Source organism: Muntiacus reevesi, chromosome 8 (genome assembly GCF_963930625.1).
Source record: "Muntiacus reevesi chromosome 8, mMunRee1.1, whole genome shotgun sequence".
NCBI lineage: Eukaryota > Metazoa > Chordata > Mammalia > Artiodactyla > Cervidae > Muntiacus > Muntiacus reevesi.
In genome coordinates this window covers 76,785,335-76,808,927 of record NC_089256.1, presented here as the reverse complement: position 1 = coordinate 76,808,927, position 23,593 = coordinate 76,785,335, and the positions used below count along the sequence as shown (strand labels likewise).

The following is a 23,593-nucleotide window of genomic DNA, read 5'->3' as shown; positions in this document are numbered from 1 at the left end:
TAAGGTTGTACATTTTAAATTCAATAGGAAGTAACTTTTAAGAATATACTGTGTCAATATAACATTTTTATGATGATAATTATAAAATTTTAATACAATAAAAATAATAGATATTTACCAGTGGTGACTCTGTAGTTTTAGAATCTTCAAAGTTTGGCCTCTCATGCAGGTTGCTGAATTCCAAGGATTTCTTGTCCTCTTGAGATAATCTCTCCTTAATGCAGGGTTTTTCTAAATCTGTACTTGGCAAAGAATCCTTGCTCTCAAGTGTTATGTGGGAATCGTCATGCTTTTTATTACTTTCTATATCTATGCCTTCCTCTTTCAAATTTCTCTCACAAAAGCTGTTTTCCTCTAATTTTTCAATAGCAGGAGTGTATGCGTCAGGATCCACAAAGGTATCAAAGTCTGCATGGGAAGTTCCTGCTGTTGAAAACACATATTTACAAAAGTTAAGTAAATAAATATAAATAAATGGATGGATTAAACTGTTCATTCACCAACAGTTCTGTGGTATAAATGTTTATCATTAAACACTATTTTTAAAATCAATTTTCTTTACTGAGTCCTCAGTTTTAAAGACTTTTATACAGCTTATGTTGATAAACAACAATCCTAATTTACCTATACATTCAGACTTAAATGGTTTAGACTCATGGAGGGAGACAAGATTTTATTTTGTGATGCAATCTTGAAATTGACACAAGTTTCCATTTCAGCCTGAGGTTCAATTTCTACTTTTCTACCCTCTCTCCCACCCAAGTTTTATATCAGTAATCTATGAGAAATAATGCAGAGAAAACCCTAGTTTCCACATTTACCTCTTTTGCTTAGCATAACTAGTGATGAAGAGAGGGCCATGGGGAGTCTGCCAGACGAAAGAACTGCAGCAGTGAGGGGCACAGCAAGTGTTTAGGCTGAGACACCTGCCTCTGGAAAGCTACAAAATGAGCTAGATTATATTAATCACCTACTTCATTATGTCTGCTTTAAATAAATCACTTGGGGGTAGATCACTGGTTTTCAACCTGGATGCACAATGGAATCGTCTGAAGTTACTCTTTAAAACTGTCAGTGTATGGGCCTGACCCCAAACCAATTAAATCAAACACTGACTGTGGGAATCAAGCGTTTTGCTTGTTTGTTTCTTTCCCCATCTCCCCCACTAAGCTCTTCAGGTGATTATAATGTGAAACTAGGATTATGAAACTTTGGTCTAGATTTTCTTAAGAATTCTTAAAAAAAAATTTACACTATATTGCTTTCATTACCACATACACATATTTATCCAAACTAAGTATAGCTTCATCTGATTAGCCCATATTTGCTTTCCAATATGCATATCTTATCTGTATAAATAGACTGGGTAAAATAGTAGAAGCTCTAAATTAAAATAGTCTTCCATGATGTAAACTCTGTCTTACAGCCCACTGCTGCAATCAAATGTTTATATAACTCATCAATTGCACATAATATTTAGAACTTCCATTTTCAATTATCACCTCTAAATTGCATAAGTACTGTGAGAAATGTAATAAGTTGTATGTCAAAAAAATATTTTATAGAAAACCTTTATGAAAGCTATTCAATGTAATAAACTTTTATGAAAATGTTGTACTTTCCTAATAAGCTTGAAAATAAATTATCTGAATCTAGTTTTTGTTTTTTTGTGTGTGTGTAGCAGGAGATATCATTTCCTAAGTGTAAATGTCTACAACTAACCTCTACAGTATTTATGCTAGATTATAAAATTCCATTATTAGGATTTATTACTGCTGAAAAAGTGAGAACACAACCTTTTAAAAATGCATAATATGAGATGCAGAAAGTACAGATATGATTTAATTTAGTCTATTCATTAGAAGCCCTATTAAGTCATAAAAAATGGTTGTCTGGGTTCAGCATTCAAAAATCAGTTATTCTAACCTGTCATATCAAGAGGCTAAAGAAGAAAAATCACAGGATCATATTAACGGATGCAGAAAAAGTATTCAACAAAATCCAACACTCATTCATGATAAAAATCTCAGTGAACTAGAAATAAAGGGAGACTTTCTCTACTTAATAAAGACTACCTACCAAAAAACTACAGTTAACAAAATACTTAATAATAAGAAACTAAAAGCTTTATCTCAAATATCAGGAAAAAAACAAAGATGTTCACTCCTTTTCAACACTGTACTGGAAGTCATAGCTAATGCAATAAGACAAGAAAAGGAAATAAAGGTATGAAGACTGAAAAGGAAGAAATAAACTTGATTTTGTTCACATATTACAAGAACGTCTAGGTACAAAATACAAAAGAACTAACAACAAAAAAAAAACTCCTTTAATTAATAAGTACTTACTGCAAGGTTGAGGATACAAATTGAGCTAACAAAAGTCATTTGCTTTCTTACACACTAACATGAACAAGTGAAATTAAAAATTAATAATACAGTACAATTTACATTAGCACATGATATTGAAATACTCAGGTATAAATCTAAAAAAATAAACACAAATAAGACCTACATAAGGAAAACTGAATGAAAAAAAATAAACTGGATGAAAGAAATAAAAAAAAAACTAAATAAGTGTTTTTTTCATGCTAGTTCACATTCATAGATAAGAAGACTCAATTTGTCAAGATGTCCGTTCTTCCCAATTTCATCTACAGATTCAATGTAATCGTAATCAAAGTCTCAGCAAGCTATTTTGTATATATTGACAAATTGGTTTTAAAGTTTATATGCAGAGGCAAAAGGCCAAGAACAGGCAACAAAATATAGGAAAAGAACAAAGTCAAAGGACTGACACGACACAACTTAGAAAATTACCATACAGTTACAGTAAGCAAGGGGATTCCATAGTGACTCAGAGGTAAAGAATCTGCCTGCCAATGCAGGAGATGCAGGCTTGATATCTGGGTCAGGATGATCCTCTGGAAAGGAAATGGCACCCCACTACAGTATTCTTGCCTGGGAAATCCCATGGACAGAGGAGCCTGGCAGGCTACAGTCCATGGGGTTACAAAAGAGTCAGACACGACATAGCAAATAAACAACACAGTAATCAAGACAAAGTGGTATGAGCAAAAGTATAAAAACAGATCAGTGGAACAGAATGGAGAGTCCATAAACAGATCCACATAAATATAATCAACAGATCTTTAACAAAAGAGTAAAGGTAATACAATGGAGAAAAGATGGTCTTTCCAACAAGTGGTGTTGGAACATGTGAATATGCACATGCCCCAAAATAAATCTGGACACAGACCAGACTCTTCACAAAAGTTAATGCAAAGAAAAAATAAAACTAAATGTAGAATCCAAAACTATAAAGCTCCTAGAAGATAGGGGAAAATTCAGATGATCTTGGTTATTCTAATGACATTTTAAGATACAACACAAAAGACAGGATGCATGAAAGAAATCATTGATAAGCTCAACTTCATTAAAATGAAAAATTTCTGTTCCATGAAAGATACTGCTATGAGAGTGAGGAGACAATCCACATAATTGGAGAAAATTTTTGCAAAATACTGCAATCTAAAATATGCAAAAGAACTCTAAAATTTCAAAGTAACAGAATAGACAACCCAATTTAAAAATGGGTCAAAGACCTTAAAAGACAACTCACCAAAGATGACATATTTGGCAGATAAGCATATGAAAAGATGTTCAGCAACATATGTCACTAGAGAATTTCAAATTAAAATGAGATACCACTACACAGTTATTTAGTTCAGTTCCGTTCAGTGGCTCAGTCATGTCCGACTCTGCGACCCCATGGACTGCAGCACGCTAGGCCTCCCTGTCCATCAACAACTCCTGGAGTTTACTCAAACTCATGTCCAATAGGTCAGTGATGCCATCCAACCATCTCATCCTCTGTCATCCCCTTCTCCTTCTGCCTTCAATCTTTCCCAGCATCAGGGTCTTTTCAAATGAATCAGTTCTTCACATCAGGTGAACAAAGTATTGGAGTTTCAGCTTCAGCATCAGTACTTCCAATGAATATTCAGAACTGATTTCCTTTAGGATGGACTAGTTGAACCTCCTTGGAGTCCAAGGGACTCTCAAGAGTCTTCTCCAACACCACAGTTCAAAAGCATCAGTTCTTCGGTCTCAGCTTTCTTTATAGTCCAACTCTCACATCCATACATGACTACTGGAAAAATATAGCTTTGAATAGATGGACCATTGTTGGCAAAGTAATGTCTCTGCTTTTTAATATGCTGTCTAGGTTGGTCATAGCTTTTCTTCCAAGGAGTAGGCGTCTCTTAACTTCAGGGCTGCAGTCACCATCTGCAGTGATTTTGGAGCCCAAGAAAATAAAGTCTGTCACTGTTTTCACTGTTTCCTCATCTATTTGCCATGAAGTGATGGGACTGGATGCCATGATCTTACTTTTCTGAATGTTGAGTTTTAAGCCAACTTTTTCACTCTACTCTTTCACTTTCATCAAGAGGCTCTTTAGTTCTTCTTCACTTTCTGCCATAACGGTGGTGTCATCTCACTCACCTGGAGCCAGACATCCTGGAATGTGAAGTCAAGTGGGTCTTAGGAAGAAGCACCACTATGAGAAAAGCTAGTGGAGGGGATGGAATTCCAGTTGAGCTACTTCAAATCCTAAAAGATGATGCTGTGAAAGTGCTGCACTTAATATGCCAGCAAATTTGGAAAACTCAGCAGTGGCTACAGGGTCAGTTTTCATTCTAATCCCAAAGAAAGGCAATGCCAAAAAATGCTCAAACTACTGCACAATTGCACTCATCTCACACGATAGTAAAGTAATGCTCAAAATTCTCCAAGCCAGGCTTCAACAATACGTGAACCATGAACTTCCAGATGTTCAAGTTGGATTTAGAAAAGGCAGAGGAACCAGAAATCAAATTGCCAACATCCACTGGATCATCAAAAAAGCAAAAGAGTTCCAGAAAAACATCTATTTCTGCTTTATTGACTATATAAAAGCCTTTGACTGTGTGGATCACAACAAACTGTGGAAAATTCTTGAAGAGATGAGAATACCAGATCACCTGACTTGCCTCTTGAGAAATCTGCATGCAGGTCAGGAAGCAACAGTTAGAACTAGACATGCAATGACAGAATGGTTCCAAATAGGGAAAGGAGTACATCAAGGCTGTATATTGTCACCCTGCTTATTTAACTTATATGCAGATCACATCATGAGAAACGCTGGGCTGGATGGAGCACAAACTAAAATCAAGATTGCCGGGAGAAATATCAATAACCTCAGATATGCAGATGACACCACCTTTATGGCAGAAACTGAAGAAGAACTAAGGAGCCTCTTGATAAAATTGAAAGAAGAGAGTGAAAAAATTGGCTTAAAGCTCAACATTCAGAAAACTAAGATCATGGCATCTGGTCCCATCACTTCATGGCAAATAGATGGGGAAACAGTGGAAACAGTGACAGACTTTATTTTGGGGTGCTCCCAAAACATTAAAAGACACTTACTCCTTGGAAGAAAAGTAGTGACCAACCTAGACAGCATATTAAAAAACAGAGACATCACTTTGCCAACAAAGATCTATCTAGTCAAAGCTATGGTTTTCCCAGTAGTCATGTGTGGATGTGATAGTTGGAGTATAAAGAAAGTTGAGGGCTGAAAAATTGGTGCTTTTGAACTGTGGTGTTGGAGAAGACTCTTGAGAGTCCCTTGGACTCCAAGGAGGTTCAACTAGTCCATCCTAAAGGAAATCAGTCCTGAATATTCATTGGAAGTACTAATGCTGAAGCTGAAACTCCAATACTTTGGCCACCTGATGCAAAGAACTGACTCATTTGAAGAGATCCTGATGCTGGCAAAGATTGGAATGCAGGAGGAGAAGGGGACCACAGAGACTGAGATGTTGGATGGCATCACCAACTCAATGGATATGAATTTGAGTAAACTCCAGGAGTTGTTGATGGACAGGGAGGCCTGGTGTGCTGCAGTCCATGGGGTCGCAAACAGTCGGACATGACTGAGCAACTAAACTGAGCATGGCCCTGCCCATCAGAACAAGACCCAGTTTCCCCCTCAGTCAGTCTCTCCCATCAGGGAGCTTCCATAAGCCTCTTAGCCTTCTCCATCAGAGGGCAGACAGACTGAAAACAATACGATTATTAGGATCACAAAAATCCAAAACTCTGACTATTCCAAATACTAGCAAGAATATGAAGAACAGTAAGACTCATTAATTGTTGGTGGCAATGAAAAGTGGCAAAGTCAATATGAAAGACAGTCAGGTGGTTTCATACAAAATTAAACACATTTCTTACCACATGATCCAACAACTGTGCTCCTTGTTATTTGCCTGAATGAGTTAAAAACTTATGTGCAAACAAAGACTCACATATGGATTTTTATAGCAGCTTTATTCATAAACACCAAAAGTTGAACACAACCAAGATGTCCTTTAATAAGTTAACATGTAAATAAGTTGTGGTACATCAAGACAATGTATTACTATTCAGCAATAAAAATGAGTGAGCCATCAAGGTTGAAAAACACCTGGGGACACCTTTAAATGCATTTTATTAAGTAAAAGAAGTCAATCTGAAAAGACTGTTGTATGATTTCAGCTATAACCATCTGGAAAAGGCAAAACTGGAGAGTAAAGAGATCTGTGGTTGCCAAGGGTTAGGAAGGCGTGTTGTGTGAAAAGGCAGAGCACAGAGGATTTTTATGGCAGTGAAAATACTTTGTGTTATTCTATAATGTTGATTACAAGTTATTATACATTTGTCCAAACCCACAGAACGTACACCACCAAGAGAGAACCTTAACATAACCTTGGGACTCAGTAAAAATGATACATGACAAATGTACTACTCTGGTTTGGGATGCTGAGAGTGAAAGAGGCTATGAATTTGTAGAGGCTGAGAGTATATGGGGACTCTGTATTTCCTGCTAAATTCTCCTACAAACCTGAAACAGCTTTAAAAAATAAAGCCTATTTAAATAAATCAAGAATCTTTAACATAACACTTAATGGGCATTTGTAGTCAGCATTTTCCCAAACATAGTTGTAACATCATGCTCTAGGACGGTTAAAAATAGCTTATGGCCTAGACTTGGAGCCCAGCAAAGGCCTAAATTCCCATACAGACATAGTTCGTGGTCATAAGATTTAGAAGCTTAGTATCCAAAGATGTTAAAATCAGCAGGATTACCTTAAATCACTGTTTTCTACCATCTGCTACCCAATGAAAAGGTAATCATCAGTTTTACTATAAGTTACTTTAAGTAATGATCTCTGGTCTCTCTCAAATTCTTCACATAAGAAATAATTGTTGGTTTTTCTGAAAATCTAAGTAGATAAAATAAAATCCTAAATAGATAAAAGTAGATTAGAAATCATCTAATTCCTACATCTTAGTTTTGGTAAATGAGACCTAAGAAAGGAAGTGATATGTTAAATGTCACACAGTGATTTAAGGCAGAAATGAAAACAAAATCTGACTCCCAGGCCAGGATACTTTGTATGACTGTCTTTAAAATGATCTCAGCATCTGGAAATTAAAACCAGACATTAGTACACAGTATTCTAATCTATAGATCCCCAGGGTACAACTAGTAATAACAATGTAGCTATATAAGGAGATGATTTGTATTGGTTTGGCTTTATCACTTATGTGAAACTTTACATCAAACTCAAATATTTTAAGAAAATAAATAGTTCAAGGGAGGACAAAGTAAAGCATGCCAATCAGACTTCTGTCCCTAAGAGCCCAACCATGTAAACTTTTAAATGATAGCTCAGGTACAATAACTTTCAGAATAGTTTTATATTGTCTGTTTTTCTCTCTGAATACAAATACCATTGTCCATTAACTAAAAAGAATATTTGATAGAAAATTATGTATTTTCGACCAATGTTCTGAGTATCAAATTTTCTGGGTTTAAAATGAACAGCAAATAGGCAAAGCTTTATATAACCTGCAATACCTACCTATTGATTTTATTAAATTACTAACATTCACTGTTAATAATATTAAGCAAAAATGAAAAAAGTTACCTTTTGAGTTATCTTTACAAAAAAAAGAGTTGTTACTCAGATGAAGGTGGAAGAGGTCAGATTTTCTCTTGGTGAATACATGATGTTGATGGATGTCATTTTCATACAGAAAAGCATTCTGATAATCACGAAATGTGTGACTTTCATGTCTACGGACAAACAAGAGGACATAGTTGAAAGAAATTACACATAAAAATGTTAAAATATGCAGCATATTAAAATAAATATAGTAATTTACTTATTATAAATTAATAAATTAAATTATAAATAAATAAAAATAAATTATAAATAAATTTTAAAACTCAGCTTATTAAACTAAATATAGTAAAACCTTAAGGAAATAGGGTTATTCACATTAATTTAATACTTGTTTCAACATACTGTAGACACATTCTAAAATAGCAAGTACCTTGACAGTATTATGAATTTAAAAGAAATAGGCAACTGGAACAAACCTGATTTAACTGCAAATTTTTCATTGAAAGTCTCTTTTTTTAAAAAATAGTCTAAAGTAAGTTTAATTTCTTATGGTCTTTTTTCTAAAAATGAAGAGATATCTTTTGATCTCATCAAGCTGATGAAAACAGGATTTTATTGCTTAAATAAACATTTTATTTGTTCATCATGACTATATGGGTTCAAAAGCCTTATGTAGTATTATATCTCAATTTTAATGATGATTACCATATACAAGCATAGTTACAACTGAATAACACTTTCTATGAGTTGAATAATGTATTTAATAATACTTGATGTTATGTAAGCTCTCCATGGTGGTGGGTGGGTTAGTCACTAATTCGTGTCTGACTCTTTGTGACCCCATGGAATGTAACTACCAGGCCCCTCTGTCCTTTGGATTTTCCAGGTGAGAATACTGGAGTGGGTTGCCATTTCCTTCACCAGGGGATCTGCCCCACCCAGAGAGGGAACCTGTGTTTGCTGTTTTGCAGGTAGTCTCCTGATTCATTACTGCTAAGCACCAGGGAAGCTCTACACAGTACCACCAATAAAGTTTATGGATTATGCTTGACCAAAAAGGTTCTTTTGTGTCACATATGATCCTTTATGACTTTTCCAGAAAAGAAGCTCTATGGGCACCTCCAAACCCAAGATGCAAAACTATTGCCAAACCATAATCAGTAACTTTCTCTGCCTTGTCTAACATGGAGGTCAAGGGAAAGGCTTGTGATAAAATATACAAAAGAATCCAACTAGAGAGTAGAAATGCTGTACTTCCTTAGGTTTGTAGTAGTCCGTATAAATATAAACCTCTTACCTACTGACCAGAATCTGGTTGTCTCCTGCCAAAAGCACATTTGCTGCTAGATATCTGGGTTTATGTGTCCAAAGTAAAAGTGAAAGTCACTCGGTCCTGTTCAACTCTTTGCGACCCCATGGACTGTAGCCTGCCAGGCTCCTCTGTCCATGAAATTCTCCAGGCCAGAATACTTTCAGGTCCAAGGGCATCACTTAGGCCCACTGCTGTTCCAAAATACTGACAGGGGCCTAAGATGATCTGAATATATAAACAAAGAATCGGTGTAGGGGCTACCTAATAGAAGCTTCATTCTGCTGTTTACCCAACTTAATACTTTGCAGTCAAAACACCTGAAATCCTAGCGGAGTTTTCAACAGCAGAGAGGACTTGAAATAATTTATACATTACTAGTAGATACAGCTAGATGTTATTTTTCACTCGGAAATGACAAAATTTTTTTAAAATTACAAACTGAATCATTATAATTCATTTATTTATCACACAGTAAAATCTCCCTAAGAAGTAATCTGTAGTTTGGAGGATTTTTTGTTTGTCTCTCAACCTAATCATTAATATACATTTTTATTTAGGATTCATAACAAACTTAAGTAAGCAAAATCCAAAGAGTATCTCTGCAAAAAGTAAGAAAGTTTATATGAAATATATAAGACTTGGTCAGTCACTTCAAATAACGACAATTCCTAAATTCTGAAGCATCTATTAAACAATCCAGATGCTAGGTAAAAGCATAAACATATAATTATAGATGATTTTCTAATTATTGAATGCTGATAAATATTAGTAATATTGTGTGCTATGCTCAGTCACGTCTGACTCTCTGCAACCCCATGGACTACAGCCCTCCAGGCTCTTCTGACCATGGAATTTTCCAAGCAACAATAGTGGAGTGGGTTGTCATTTCCTTCTGCAGGAGATCTTCCTGACCCAGGGATTGAACCTCTGCCTCCTGCATCTCCTGCACTGCAGGCAGACTCTTTACCACTGAGCCACCAGGAAACCCCAGTATTACTGTACCCAAATTTAAAGATGGCTTAAGTAGAATATGCTCTAACACTAAATTCATGTGCTTTTTATGTTGTGAACTGCTCAAAAGATAGAAAAATTTTTGTGAGTGTTTAACAAGCATTAAAAGTGAATTAGAAAGATCTTACCTTTGTTGACTGTCTGCATCTGCTAACTCAACTTTATAAGGCACGGCATTTCCTGGTTCTTCAAATTCCACTTCATAAGTCTTATTAAGCGGATGTTGTATAATATTAGTATGTTCAAGTAATTTATGATACATTAACCAGCTAACTTATGCACAGTATCTAGAGAATTTTTCTTCTCACAAAAAATGTCATAAACTCACTGACTATATGCCATAGAACATGAATTCTAAGAGAACTAAACAAATTCAACAGATAATTGTTGAGGGCTTTTGCTGTATAGTTCATCTTATCACCACTACCACATCCAGAGCCAAACATAACAACCTAGATTTTATTTTGTAACTACAAAGTGCCAAGTGAAGTACAAATGTTAGTCACTCAGTCGTGTCCGACTCTTTGCAACCTCATGGAGTTCAGGCTCCTCTGTCCATGGGATTTCCCAGGCAAGAATACTGGAGTGGGTTGCCATTTCCTTCTCCAGGGGATCTTTCCAACCAGGGATCAAACACAGGTCTCCTGCATTGCAGGCAGATTCTTTACCACTGAGCCACCAGGGAAGCCCTAAGTGCCAAGTAGATGTTTTTAGTTCTCTGACCAGCATGGCATAAGCTTACTCTATACTGCAATAATTTAATGAAGAGCAATCACAAATATACATGCATGTATGTGTTAATCTGTTCAGAATCTTCAATTTATCCAAGGTAGAAATAAATATGTTGCTAGGCATACACACACACACACGTGTGTGAGCACGCTGCAGAAGCTATTAACCTAAAAAAGGAAGTAGTATGTCAAAAAGTTCTTCCTCTATTGTATTCCTTCACTGTGACAACCATAGTAAAAGCAATATGAGGACAGTGGGTATATTCAGTTACTAGAGGATGAGAAATTCAGAAATGAATTCATCCTGGAGCTGTAGCTTTGACTTTAGTTCCAGCTGATTTTACTTGGTGTTTTCCAGAGGCTTATTTTCAATTTATTATTATACTATATCCATTAAATCTTAAAACTACTTTTCCTTTAAATAAAAAGTATTAAATGACATTAAACAAAGTAAATCCATAAAAATTTTATTAAATGAGTATCATATAATGAGAATAATCTTTGTTTAAAAGCACAATAACATAGAAAACTAAATACTGGGTTGGTCAAAAGGTTCATCTTGGAACAAACCTTTGGCCACTCAATAAAACAAACACTAAAAACTGTCTCTACAAGTTAAAAGATTGAAATATCTTCTCATCTCCCATACTATGACACAATATCAATTTAGCTCACAAATTTACTGTCTACAGTAAAATAATAGTCTGCTGTATCCCTATCAGCATATTTAAATTCAAACACTTGTAAATTTATACTATTAAACTATGCTTAATTATGAAAGAATTACCTTGCCAAAAATAATATATAGCTATAACTACATATTATTTATGTGTTATGAATTTCCTCTCTGTTAAGTAATATAAGTGGTCATTATGCACTTACGTCATCCAGTTCAACTATTTTTAGAGCTGGTTCAGGTCTCTCTATGTTTAATTCTTCTATTGACAGAAAAAGATCTGGGGATTGCATCTTGATATCCTCAACTAGAAAATAACATTAAAAATAATATCATCCAGAGTATACCTTACCTGATAATTCATCTTCAAATAACATAGGCAACAAAGGAAGAATGTTCTTCTGTGCAGCCACACAAAGGTATAAATACTCTCAATTTTCCCAGCTCAAGTAAAATATACAATTATTTAACATTCAATTTTTAAATGAAACTATTTAAAATAAAACAAGCTACATCTAGAGAATAGGAAGGAGAGAGTGTGTCATTCTGATCTAGTGTCATTCTGATCTAGATAGTGTACAGTGTAGTGAGAATGATACAGTAAAGGAAACCAAAAGCAGATGCTGATTAATGCTCAGTGTATATAAGTTGAAATAGTAAATTCAAAAATATCTAATCAAGGCTGAACTAACCATCACTATCTTCACCATTTTCACTCTGAGAACATTGTGTCTCACCAGTGGTTTTACACTGAGGTATGAAGGTGTCTGGTAGCATGTGTTGAAGTTGCTCCAGTGGAGTTCTACAAAACAAGAAGCAATTAAAAGCCTAAAGTACACCATCTAAAATTTTTCCAGATGAGATCTTAATTTATTTCACAAACAAATGAGTCTACAAAATTAATAAGGAAAATCATAGCCATACCTCTAATTTACAAAAGAAATGTACAACTGCACAACATAATCTACTAAAACAACTTTGTAAATCAAATTAACATCACACAAGATTTTTAATTGCATATCCTACTGTTTTCCTGTTTAGGATGAAAATCAAAGTTATGACAGAATTCAGTGTTCTCGCAAAAAACACATGGAGTCCATGAAACATCACGCTGTTTAAAAAGCTAATGTACAAAGGTGTGTTGCATCTCACAGCCTTGGAAATAAGTTGAAAAGTTCTAAGGGAACTGAAGATATTTTTCTAAACTTCCACCAAGCCAACAAGCAGGGTGATAAAACAGGCTTCCACTATATGAACATGAGGTGCTGTGGCTGAAGCATCTTTCACCTGATTAACAATGAGGTCTGATGTGGCCTGTCTTACATATAAGGCAATGAAGCACGGGAATCTTTAGAGGTCTTGTGCATGATTTCGAAGGATATTCCAAAGCAGTGGGGGAGGGAGTCATGTTTTAACTAAGAAAGTAAGTAGCTGCACATCCCTTCTAGATTATATATGCTTGTGGAGTTCCACACATAAAACTCAGGGCTTTCTTAATAATATCCACAGGTAACATCAATTTTAAAAAAAAGTTCCAAGCTATGTTCTAAACCATTTGGGGTACTGAATCTTAATAGGAATATTAAATAGGCATTAGTAGTATCTTAATTTGGTGAGAAAACTGAAGCACAAAGAAGTTAACCAACTTATTCAGTCATTCAGTGAGTAAATGCAGCAAAGAAAATTTGAATCCAAGCAGTATGCCTCCCCAAGCCCATGTTCTTGATCATTAATGCTATATTGCCTCTCTCACAATTTGCAAAGACACCAAAAATTTAATGATCTCCTGGCAAATTGTGACCGTGAATTTTCCCAATATATGCAATGTATATGTCAGTACACTCCAAAATATTTATATATTATCCAGCTTTGAAGAGCATGTCATGTTACATCGACAATTTAATTAAGTGATGGAAAATATTAGAGACTAAAGGTCAAAGACAAACTGGCATCTGGCCACTGGAAACGTCTTTCCAGTTTGACATGAAAATACTTTATAAAAATTCAATTATTGATACACATACATGTACTAATATCTAGATAGTCCTTCACGAAGTGAAAATATCTAATTTTAAGGGAAAAACTCTCAACCAAAGCATTATAGAGTCCAGATAATAAGAGTATTGGAGCTGAAGGGGCCCCTTAGATCTATTTCAAACTTAGTGTTTTGCAGATGAGAAGATGTGGACCAAGAGAATTAACGTGATTTGCCCATGAACAAACAACTAGCTAGTGAACAAACTAAGTCTGTATTCTGGATATTAAGACCCTAGCACCATTGCTTTGTTAAAAGATCATACCACATAAATAAAAGATGACATATGCTTTAGAATAGGATCACCTCACCATATTTTCCTTTTTAAAACTTAAACAAATATATACCCAACGTTGACCAGTTCATTGGGGGAACTAAACTGACCAAATCATTCTTGAAATAAGTGTTCTAAATTTATTCTGTGAATCAGTACAGGCCTTTTAGCCTCAGAATCACCAGGGAAAATCTTTTTTTAAATGCAAAGCCTCAGACAATCCTTAAAAACATTGATTTTTAGGTTTGCCTCAGACGATCCTTAAAAACACTGATTTGTCTGAGGTTGGGTAGAGAAATCAGCATTTTCACTTCCCCCCATGCTTCTGATGATCAGCTAGGACTGAGAAGCAGATATAACTAAAATAGGGGGATTGGAGTAGAAATGCCAACTAATTGATAATATCCATCCTTAAAATACTGTAATTACAAACTCTATGATCCCTTCCATGAAACTTCCCTAGCATTTAAAACATCCACTAGAAAAAAGGGAAAACTACACCAGTGGGACTTCATCAAACTAAAAAGTTTCTGCACAGCAAAGGAAACATTGACAAAATGAAAATGAAAAGACAACCTATCAAATGAAAGAAGATATTTGCAAATCATAAATTTAATAAGGAATTGACATTGAAAATATACAAATGACTCATACAACTCAACAACAACAACAAACAAACAACCCAATTAAAAATGGGCAGAGGATCTGAATAGACATTTCTCCAAACTAGACACATTGATGGCCAACAGGTATATGAAAAGTTGCTCAACATCACTGATCACCAGGGAAACACAAATTGAAACCACAATGAGATACGACCTCAAACCTGCTAGAATGGCTATTGTCATAAAGGTAAGAAAATAACAAATGCTGGAGAAGATATGGAGAAATAGGAACCTTATACCCTGTTGGTGGAAATGAAAAGTGGTGCACCTGCTATGGAAAACAGAATAGAACTACCATATGATTTACTTATTCCACTTCCAGGTATTTATTTGGAGAAAATGAAAATATTAATTTGAAAAGATATAACAGGAAGTACCAGTATATGTCCAAAGGATCATCTAACAGGGAGATCACTCAGTCATCTAAACAGAAGACTTGAGTTATTACCCAAGAAAATGGAAGAATGTTCCTGATGTTAATTCAGAAATTATCAAGGCTATCCCTCCCATTGGGTTTCCCAGATGACTGAGTAGTCAATAATCCAACTACCAATGCAGGAGATGTGGGCTCGATCCAATCCCTGGGTCAGGAAAATCTCCTGGAGAAGCAAATGGCAACCCACTCCAGTGTTCTTGCCTGGGAAATCCCATGAACAGAGGAGCCTGGTGGGCTACAGCCCATGGGGTCACAAAAGAATTGGACATAACTTAGCAACTAAATAATTTAAAAAATCCTTCCCGTAACAGAGAATCTCCAATACAGCAGTGTCCAGTAAAACCTGAGGGTAAGGCTGCCCTTATGACCCCAGACCAGAACAGTCACAGTTCCAGGTCAGGGACATCACAACCATGTGACCCATCTCAGAGTCATCAGAGGAATGGGGCCACCCAAGTCATGGGACTGGTGAAACAGCCAGAGCCACCCAGAGCCTTCGGGGCCCAGCCCATGCCAGGCAAGCTCAGGGCAGCACTAATGCCTCAGGGTGTCCAAAAGAGGGCTTGCCACCCCAGTGGGCCTGGACAGCCGAGCACTGACAAAGAGGAAAATTCTCAAGAGTTAAGGTCTAACAGCATTGTCCTGTTAGGTTCCAGACTTGCTCAGGACTTGTTCCTTTTTTATTTTCAATTTCTCCCTTTTGGAATAGGAATATCTATCCTATGCTTGTCCCACCTTTGTATTTCAGAAACACAGAATATCTTTGATTACACAGATTCACAGTTAAGAGAGAAATCTGTCTCAGAATGAATCATGCATTGACTCTCACCCACATCTGATTTAGATGATATTTAGATAAGACTTTAGAATTAAGACTAGAATTTTGAGGTGACAGTGGGACAACTTAAGACATTAGGGCCTACTGGGACAGAATGAACATATTCTTTAAATGAGAAGGTCATAAACTGTGGAAGGCCAGGAGCAGAAAGTTCTGTTCTGAATGTGTGTGTCCCCACAAAATTTGTATATTGAAACTCGAACCTCCAAGGTGATGGTATTAGGTGGTGAGCATTTGGGAGGTGATTTGTTCAAGACAGTAGACCCCTCATGAATGGGATTAGTGCCCTTATAAAAGAAATCTAAGAGAGACCTCTCACCCCTTCTGCCCTTTGAGGACACAATGAGAAGATAACCCAGTCACCAAGTCTGTTGGCACCTTAATCTTGGACTTCCCAGTCTTAAGAACTGTGAAAAATAAACATCTTTATAAGCCACCCAGTCAATGATATTCTAATAGCATGAACAGACCACAACATTCATTATTAAGGCAAGAGTGATTTTACAGCAGAGAATCTTGGTGAGCCCCACATCAGCTGTGTGTTCAAGGTTAACAACCTGGTGATGAGCTCTACCGACAGTACGATCATGTGACATCATGCACTAAGAGGCACCTCCTCTCTGTGGCATTCTTCCTCAAAATGTGCAACCTCAATCTTATGAAAAAACAGGAGATGGACCCACACTGAGTACATTCTATGTAACACCCGGCAAGTACTCATGTCCACGTCACGCAAGACCAGAAAAGAGCAAGGAGTTGCAGTGGAGAAGGAGATAGGACAAAACTGTACTGTGAGACCCTGAACTGAATCCTGAAACAGAATAAGGATGAAACTGCTGAAAACTGCTGAAATTCAAATAAAGTGTGTAATTTAGTGATTCATATTCTAGCAGTGTTAATTTTTTGGTGTTGATATATGCTGTGATTATATAAGCTGTTACCATTAGGGAGTGCTGAATGAATGATATGTAGAAATTCTTCATACTGTTTTGTAACACTTAATAGCATGCCTTATTTCAAAATAAGAAAATTGAAAGAAAAGGAATACATCCATGAAAAACAGTCGAAGGGATATGGTAATCTGTCAAATAAAAGTTTCAAGAAAGGCATGAAGACTGATTTTTAAAATATGAATTTAAATATGATTTTAAAATAGGAAAGGATATCATGAAGAGGAGAAAGTCAATTTGGTCTGTACTGGGAACTAGTAGAATTGGGACCAAGTTTCACAACCAATCAGAAAAAAATGACAGTTCACTAGCAGATATTATAGAAGGCAGAATGTTCCAAAGATGGAGTAAGCCATCTCAGGAGATGGTTTTGTACTACTAGAAGTGAAACAAGAGCTTGAAAACCACTCTTCTGGTATATTCTAGACAGGTTTTCTTACACCTTACATGCCAAAAAGCGGTTCAGAGACTAGCATTATCCATAACAATATCACATGGGAGCTGCTAGGAATTCAGAAATGCAAGATCTCAGGCTCGGCCCATGCCTACTGAAGAAGAATCTGTATTTTGCCATAGTCTTTAGCTGACTCACAGGCAAGTGTGAGTCTCACTGCTACAGGGCAAACCGAGCTCCCGGCCTTTAAAGGAACCTCCCACGATGGTTCTTACATCATGGTAAAATTATGAACAACTCCAACACGTACTCAATCATTTTGGTTTGATATTTAACAGTTAAACTTTTGAATAATTTATGAAATGGTGCAGCTAATGATACAGTTTCTGAATAAAATACACTTGAATACTATTAATAAAACTATAAAATTAAAAGTTTGGTTAACTTAAAAGTAGCTTCAACGTTTCTGAAGAGTATAGCCTCAAAAATCACCTTTCAAAGTGAGCTTTCATTTACTGCATTGTTTTTGCTATTTTTTTAAATTGTGTACCATAGTTGTGCCTTTTCCCCCTACATACATATTTTCATTTAGACAGATCCTAAATCAAGCATGCATTACATATATAGATTGAGTTAAAATTCTTATCAGTATGGTAGAAGTTTCACAGGGATTTAATATTGCTTTAAAATTATTTACACAGATGTGAAGTACATCAATAACACTGCTATGAAAAAAAGCATGTCACACAAGAAAGGAACAGAAATAGCTTTTACATTTCTTATTGGTAATGCAAAAAAATCAGAAAATACCTTCTGTGTTTTTTAAGCCATAATTTTTCCATGTAAGATAGACTATCTTCCTTAAATTCAATAGTAAGTGGTTCTGTCCAAATTTTCAGATTAGTTTGTACTTCACATTCTTCCAATGAATCTAAAACAAACAAACAAACAAACATAATACACATAATTAATATAACCTAAGATACAAATTACTATATCTCTCAAGATACAGAACTCACCAGTTTTGAGGCAAATGTGCCTTGATATTTGTCTATACAATCAATAGTTCTATGCTTAAATGCTGCAAAAGTGCTAAATATTGGTGATGTATTATATTTTCATAGTTTTCTTCAATCATTTCTTGAAATGAAAGAAATTTTATGATTCAGAATGTTTTTAAAGCAGCTAGTTATTTCACACAATAAAGATTAAAAAAACATAGATTCATTATATATTCTATAAAGGCATACACACACAAAGGCATGTATTACAGCCGCTGACAATAATATTTACACATTATGGGAAACAGAAAATAAATAACTCAGAGTGGCACCTGGAGGAGACAACTGTCCTCATGAATTTATATCTACATGGCAATTTACTTCCAGATGCTTAAGATGTTTCTGAAGTACTACTAAATTAAAACCACCATTCAGAGATATTCAAAATTGATGGAGATTTCTGGGGAGAAAAAAAAAAAACAAGAGCGGTGTAAATCCAAATTTACTCATCTCTCCGCCCTCCTAAATATTAGATCTTTCCCCAAACTCACCATAATAGGAGGAAAATTTTGGAGTAAATAGGGAAGTAGTAAAGAGGGAAACAATTATTTTTTATAGACCGAAACTAGAGAATAATCCCAAGCGCATACTGCAGGTTTTAATAAATAGCTTTTAGAAGTGGCCAAATGCCAACAATGGAAATAAACCAAAAGAATGTGTCATTCACTCCCGTTCTTCCCACAGTATAGAGAAGTGCTGAATAAAGCAATTAGAAGGTGTACGTTGCCAACAAAGCTCTGTATAGTCAATGCTATGGTTTTTCCAGTAGTTATGTACAGATGTGAGAGTTGGACCATAAAGGCTGAGAAAGTGAAAGTGAAAGTCGCTTAAAAGTGAAAGTGAAAGTCACTCAGTCCTGTCTGATAAAGAAGGCTGAGCACCAAAGAATTGATGCTTTTGGACTGTGGTGTTGGAGAAGACTCAAGAGTCCCTTGGACTGCAAGATTAAACCAGTCAATCCTAAAGGAAATCAGTCCTGAATATTTATTGGAAGGACTGATGCTGAAACTAAAACTCCAATACTTAGGACATCTCATACGAAGAGATGACTGATTAGAAAAGACCCTGATGGGGGGAAACATTGAAGGCAGGAGGAGAAGAGGACTACAGAGGATAAGATGATTGGATGACATCACTGATTCAATGGATATGAATGTGAGCAAACTCCAGGAGATAGTGAAGGAAGGGGAAGCCTGGCGTGCTTCAGTCCATGGGGTCGCAAAGCGTCGGACACGACTGAACAACAGCTGAGAACCACCACCAGGATGCATGAACTAAAAGAGCAGGAGTCAAGGAGAACAAGTCATAGGAGAAAGAAAAGCCCTCCACTGTGCGTCCTCCTTTTCATGAGAAAAAAAAAAAAAAAAAAAATCCCAACAGGAAAGCTGAAAGTAAAACAATGAGGACTTTTTTTTTTTTTCTGGCCAAGTCAAGTCACTGATGAGGGATAATCCTCAAGTTCAGGAGGGTGATGAGGAGGAAGGAGATGAAGCAGCTGGCCTGTGCCTCACTCTCTTCCCATCACCAACGACACATTCGCAGGAAATAAGATGGCAGGTGGCCTGGGTTACCTTGACTGTGAATATGCTAGCTAGACCTTCTGGCAAATGGATTAATGATATTTTCTAGAAAGAGTCTTTAGCTATGTAATCCATTAAGCAGGATAATCTTTGTTTGAAGTTGCTTACAGAGAACAAATCTAGAACACATGGATTTACAAGGCATGCCTCCCTGGACAATGCCATGCAAGCTCTGTAACTTAGGTTGTGGTTTGCTCCCTTGTTTAATGGTTCCCTGGCTACCTTTAGCGTAAGATGTCCCACTGTTTATACTAAAGGAAAGATAGGCATTTTCCTTAATAGACAACGCTTTTAAAAGCCTTAAGATACAAATTTGCCCAAAGTGTTTAAGGAACAACCAGGAGGCCAGTTGTGTGTGTGTTCATTCGTTCAGTTGTGTCCGATTCTTTGCGATCCTTTGGACTGTAGCCTGCTTGACTTCTCTGTCCATTGAATTCTTTGGGGAAGAATACTTGAGTGGGTAGCCATTCCCTTCTGCAGGGGATCTTCCCAACTCAGGGATCGAACCTGGGTTTTCTGCACTGCAGACAGATTCCATTGAGTCACCAGGGAAGCCGTAATATTAGTGAATCTTCTAGGTCATTGTAAGTACTTGTCTTTCACACTGAAGGAAATGATATTTTAGAGTTCACTACAACATAATCAAGTTAGAAATCAATAACACAAATAACTAGGAAACTTGAAAATTCAAAGCTAATGGCCAAGAAACATAGGAAAACATATTGTCATGTGCAATGAGGTACACAAATTATATATACAATTTCATCTGTATTATGCCAGCAATTTTTTTTTAAAGCTGCCAATTTGTGTTGGTGATAATGGGAAGCAGCCAGACCATTTAAACACTGCAAGAGGGAGTATAAACTAATACAATTGGTAAATAATTCAAGTTTACCTAGTAGAGTTGAAGACATGGATACCCCCATAACCCATTTATTTTACTCTTAGGAATAGGAACCCAGAAAAGTGTGCACATGAGTGCTAGGAGACCTGAGCAAGAATATTCTTAAGAGTAGTGTTTGCTGGGTAGGGTTAAGGAAACAAGTCATGTTGAAGCACTCAGAAAGTAAAAATTATGAAAAGCTGTTACCAACCCTAGGTTTGAGAGGACAATGTAGGAAAACTTTGTAAGAATCATTGAAAGCAAATGGCTGTGGATGAAAGGTCATCTGAGTGTTGCTTTGTAACATAAGCAGAGAATGGAGTTACTGCAAAAATCTTAGCACATGAAGAAGAGGGAGAGTAAATACTTCAACCTCTTTCCTCCCCCAAATGGGAATCAAGTCAGACAATCGTCAATGTTTAAACAGGTAAACAGTGGTATAAGCAGAGAACTGTGAAGCAGTGACATGAATGAAACACAGCTATGCACATCTTTATGGGTAAATCTCGGTGAATAATCCTGAAAATATTAAGCCAGTTGTAAAAGGATGATATACTAGCTTTCCATTCACACAGTGTTTGTGTGTGTGTGCTCAGTCGCTCAGCCGTGTCCGGCTCTTTGCATCCCTTTGGACTGTAGCCCGCCAGGCTCCTCTGTCCACGGAATTTTTCAGGCCAGAATACTGGAGTGGGCTGCCATTTCCTCCTCATCAGTATCTTCCAGACCCAGGAACTGAACCTGTGTCTCCTTTGTCTCCTGCATTGCAGGCAGATTCTTTTCTGCTGAGTCACTAGGCAAGCCCATACCATGTTTAAATACATGCAAGTTTAACAATTGTTTAGAGAAGCATACATGCAATAAACTACAGGAAATTAAGGGAATGAGAAAACACAAAATCCAAGCTAGTGATAATCTCTGAGAGGGAGGGAAGAGGGCGAGAAGAGGTTCTTACTGCAGTTTTTCTCCATAAAGTATATAAATTTTATAAATGTTCTTTTTATCTAGTATCTTAGAAAAAGGAAAATATTTATAAACATATATATATACAATATACATACACAAAAACAGTAATATTTATAATACTTTGAGGCAAAATAATCACATATTTTACCAACAGAAGTCCTCATCTTGATGATTTCTCCACAACCACCACACCGTAATTCCTCTCCAGCCTACTGTGCGACACCAGTCTCCTTTGTTCTCTAAGATCCAGCCACGCACATCTCCCTTCAGCTCCATTAACACAATAGGGAACACTCCATCATGGAGCGCTTTGCACATATTAATCTGTCTCTACGTTTCAACTCATTTTCTAGACCTCAACTTGAACCTTGGCTTCTTGGAAATCCTTTTTTTGATCATCAGTATAAGTCAAGATCCTAACAGGAAAGAGAAAGCTCAAAGGGGTAATTTGAAGAAGGTCAAATGAAGGAACTAACTTGTAATCAGGGAGTAGAGCTGAGGGAACAAGCGATGCTGAAGCAGAGACTAAAAATAGTAGAAAGGTGTTACCAATCTTAGGCTTGAGAGGACAGAGTGTTGTAAGTAGTTATGGAAAGCAATAATTGTGAACCTAAGGTAATCTGAGTGTTGCTAATAACATAGGCGGACAGTGCAGTGACTGCAAAATCTGAGCACATCAAAAAATAGAGGGAGAGATACCTCTCCCTTTTCTTCTCACCCTTCAATGTTTTGCTAGTGCCTCCAACTAGCCAAACCCAACTAGAAGCCAGAGAACAAGGGAGCTACGTGATGCAGTCTCTATAGTCAGCCTCTAGAGGCATAGAATCAGGTAAAAATAAGAGAAAATGAATCCAGAGAGACAGTCTACTTAGTTTGCATCTAAACCTCCATTTGTATGTCTGTCTATTTCTCTGCAAAAAGCAAGCAGCAGCAGTAGTGTGCTCAGTCCAGTCGGTCCAGCTCTTTGAGACCCTGTGGACTGTAGCCCACCAGCCTGCTCTGTCCATGGGACTTTTCAGTCAAGAATACTGGAGTGAGTTGCCACCTCTTACTCCAGGGATAGAGCCCATGTCTCTTGTGTCTCCAACATCAGTACGTGGATTCTTTATCACTAGCAAAAAATAAAGCAAACAAAACAAAAAACCTGACTTGTGTCTGAAGCACATAGAAAACACAAAGTTCTATAGTATGAAGCACATAAGAAAATACAAAGTTTTCACTGGGTATCATAGTGAAAGCCGCTCAGTCGTGTCTGACTCTTTGTGATCCCATGGGCCATACAGTCCAGGGACTTCTCCAGGCCAGAATACCGAAGTGGGTAGCTATTCCCTTGTCCAGGGGATCTTCCCAACGCAGGGATCAAACCCAGGTCTATCACATTGCAGGAGGATTCTTTACCAACTGAGCCACCAGATTTCAATGTAGTGATAATTCCAACTAAATTTAAATGTTAGATACCAGCAGTAGGTGTCATATTAGTATGGAGGAAAAACAGGAGGAAAAAAATTATTACTCAACGTAAAACACAGCTGCCATCATTCTTCATATTGTAGCTGGTTTTGGCTCAGTTGTAAAGAATCCACCTGCAATGCAGGAGACTCAGGTTCAATCCCTGTGTTGGGAAGATCCCATGAAGAAGGAAATGGCACTCACTCCCGTGTTCTTGTCTGTGGAATCCCATGGACAGAGGAACCTGGCGGGCTAGAGTCCATGGGGTCACAAAAGAGTCAGACATGACTTAGCAACTAAACAATAACAACTGAAGCCTACCTTGATTTGATTACCATCGCT

The 23,593-nt window shown here is 36.7% G+C and overlaps 1 protein-coding gene across 1 annotated transcript in view; it reads right to left on the bottom strand.

Moving 5' to 3' along the window:
* The window catches only part of ZBBX (zinc finger B-box domain containing), a 112,446-nt gene that overhangs the window by 22,731 nt on the left and 66,122 nt on the right, over positions 1-23,593 (bottom strand). The window contains exons 10-15 of the mRNA XM_065943030.1: positions 18,126-18,246; positions 12,416-12,525; positions 11,930-12,030; positions 10,445-10,524; positions 8,015-8,154; positions 119-426 (exon numbers count right to left, since the gene is read on the bottom strand). Of these exons, the coding sequence (XP_065799102.1) occupies positions 119-426; positions 8,015-8,154; positions 10,445-10,524; positions 11,930-12,030; positions 12,416-12,525; positions 18,126-18,246 (860 nt within the window). The remainder of the gene's footprint in view (positions 1-118; positions 427-8,014; positions 8,155-10,444; positions 10,525-11,929; positions 12,031-12,415; positions 12,526-18,125; positions 18,247-23,593) is intronic.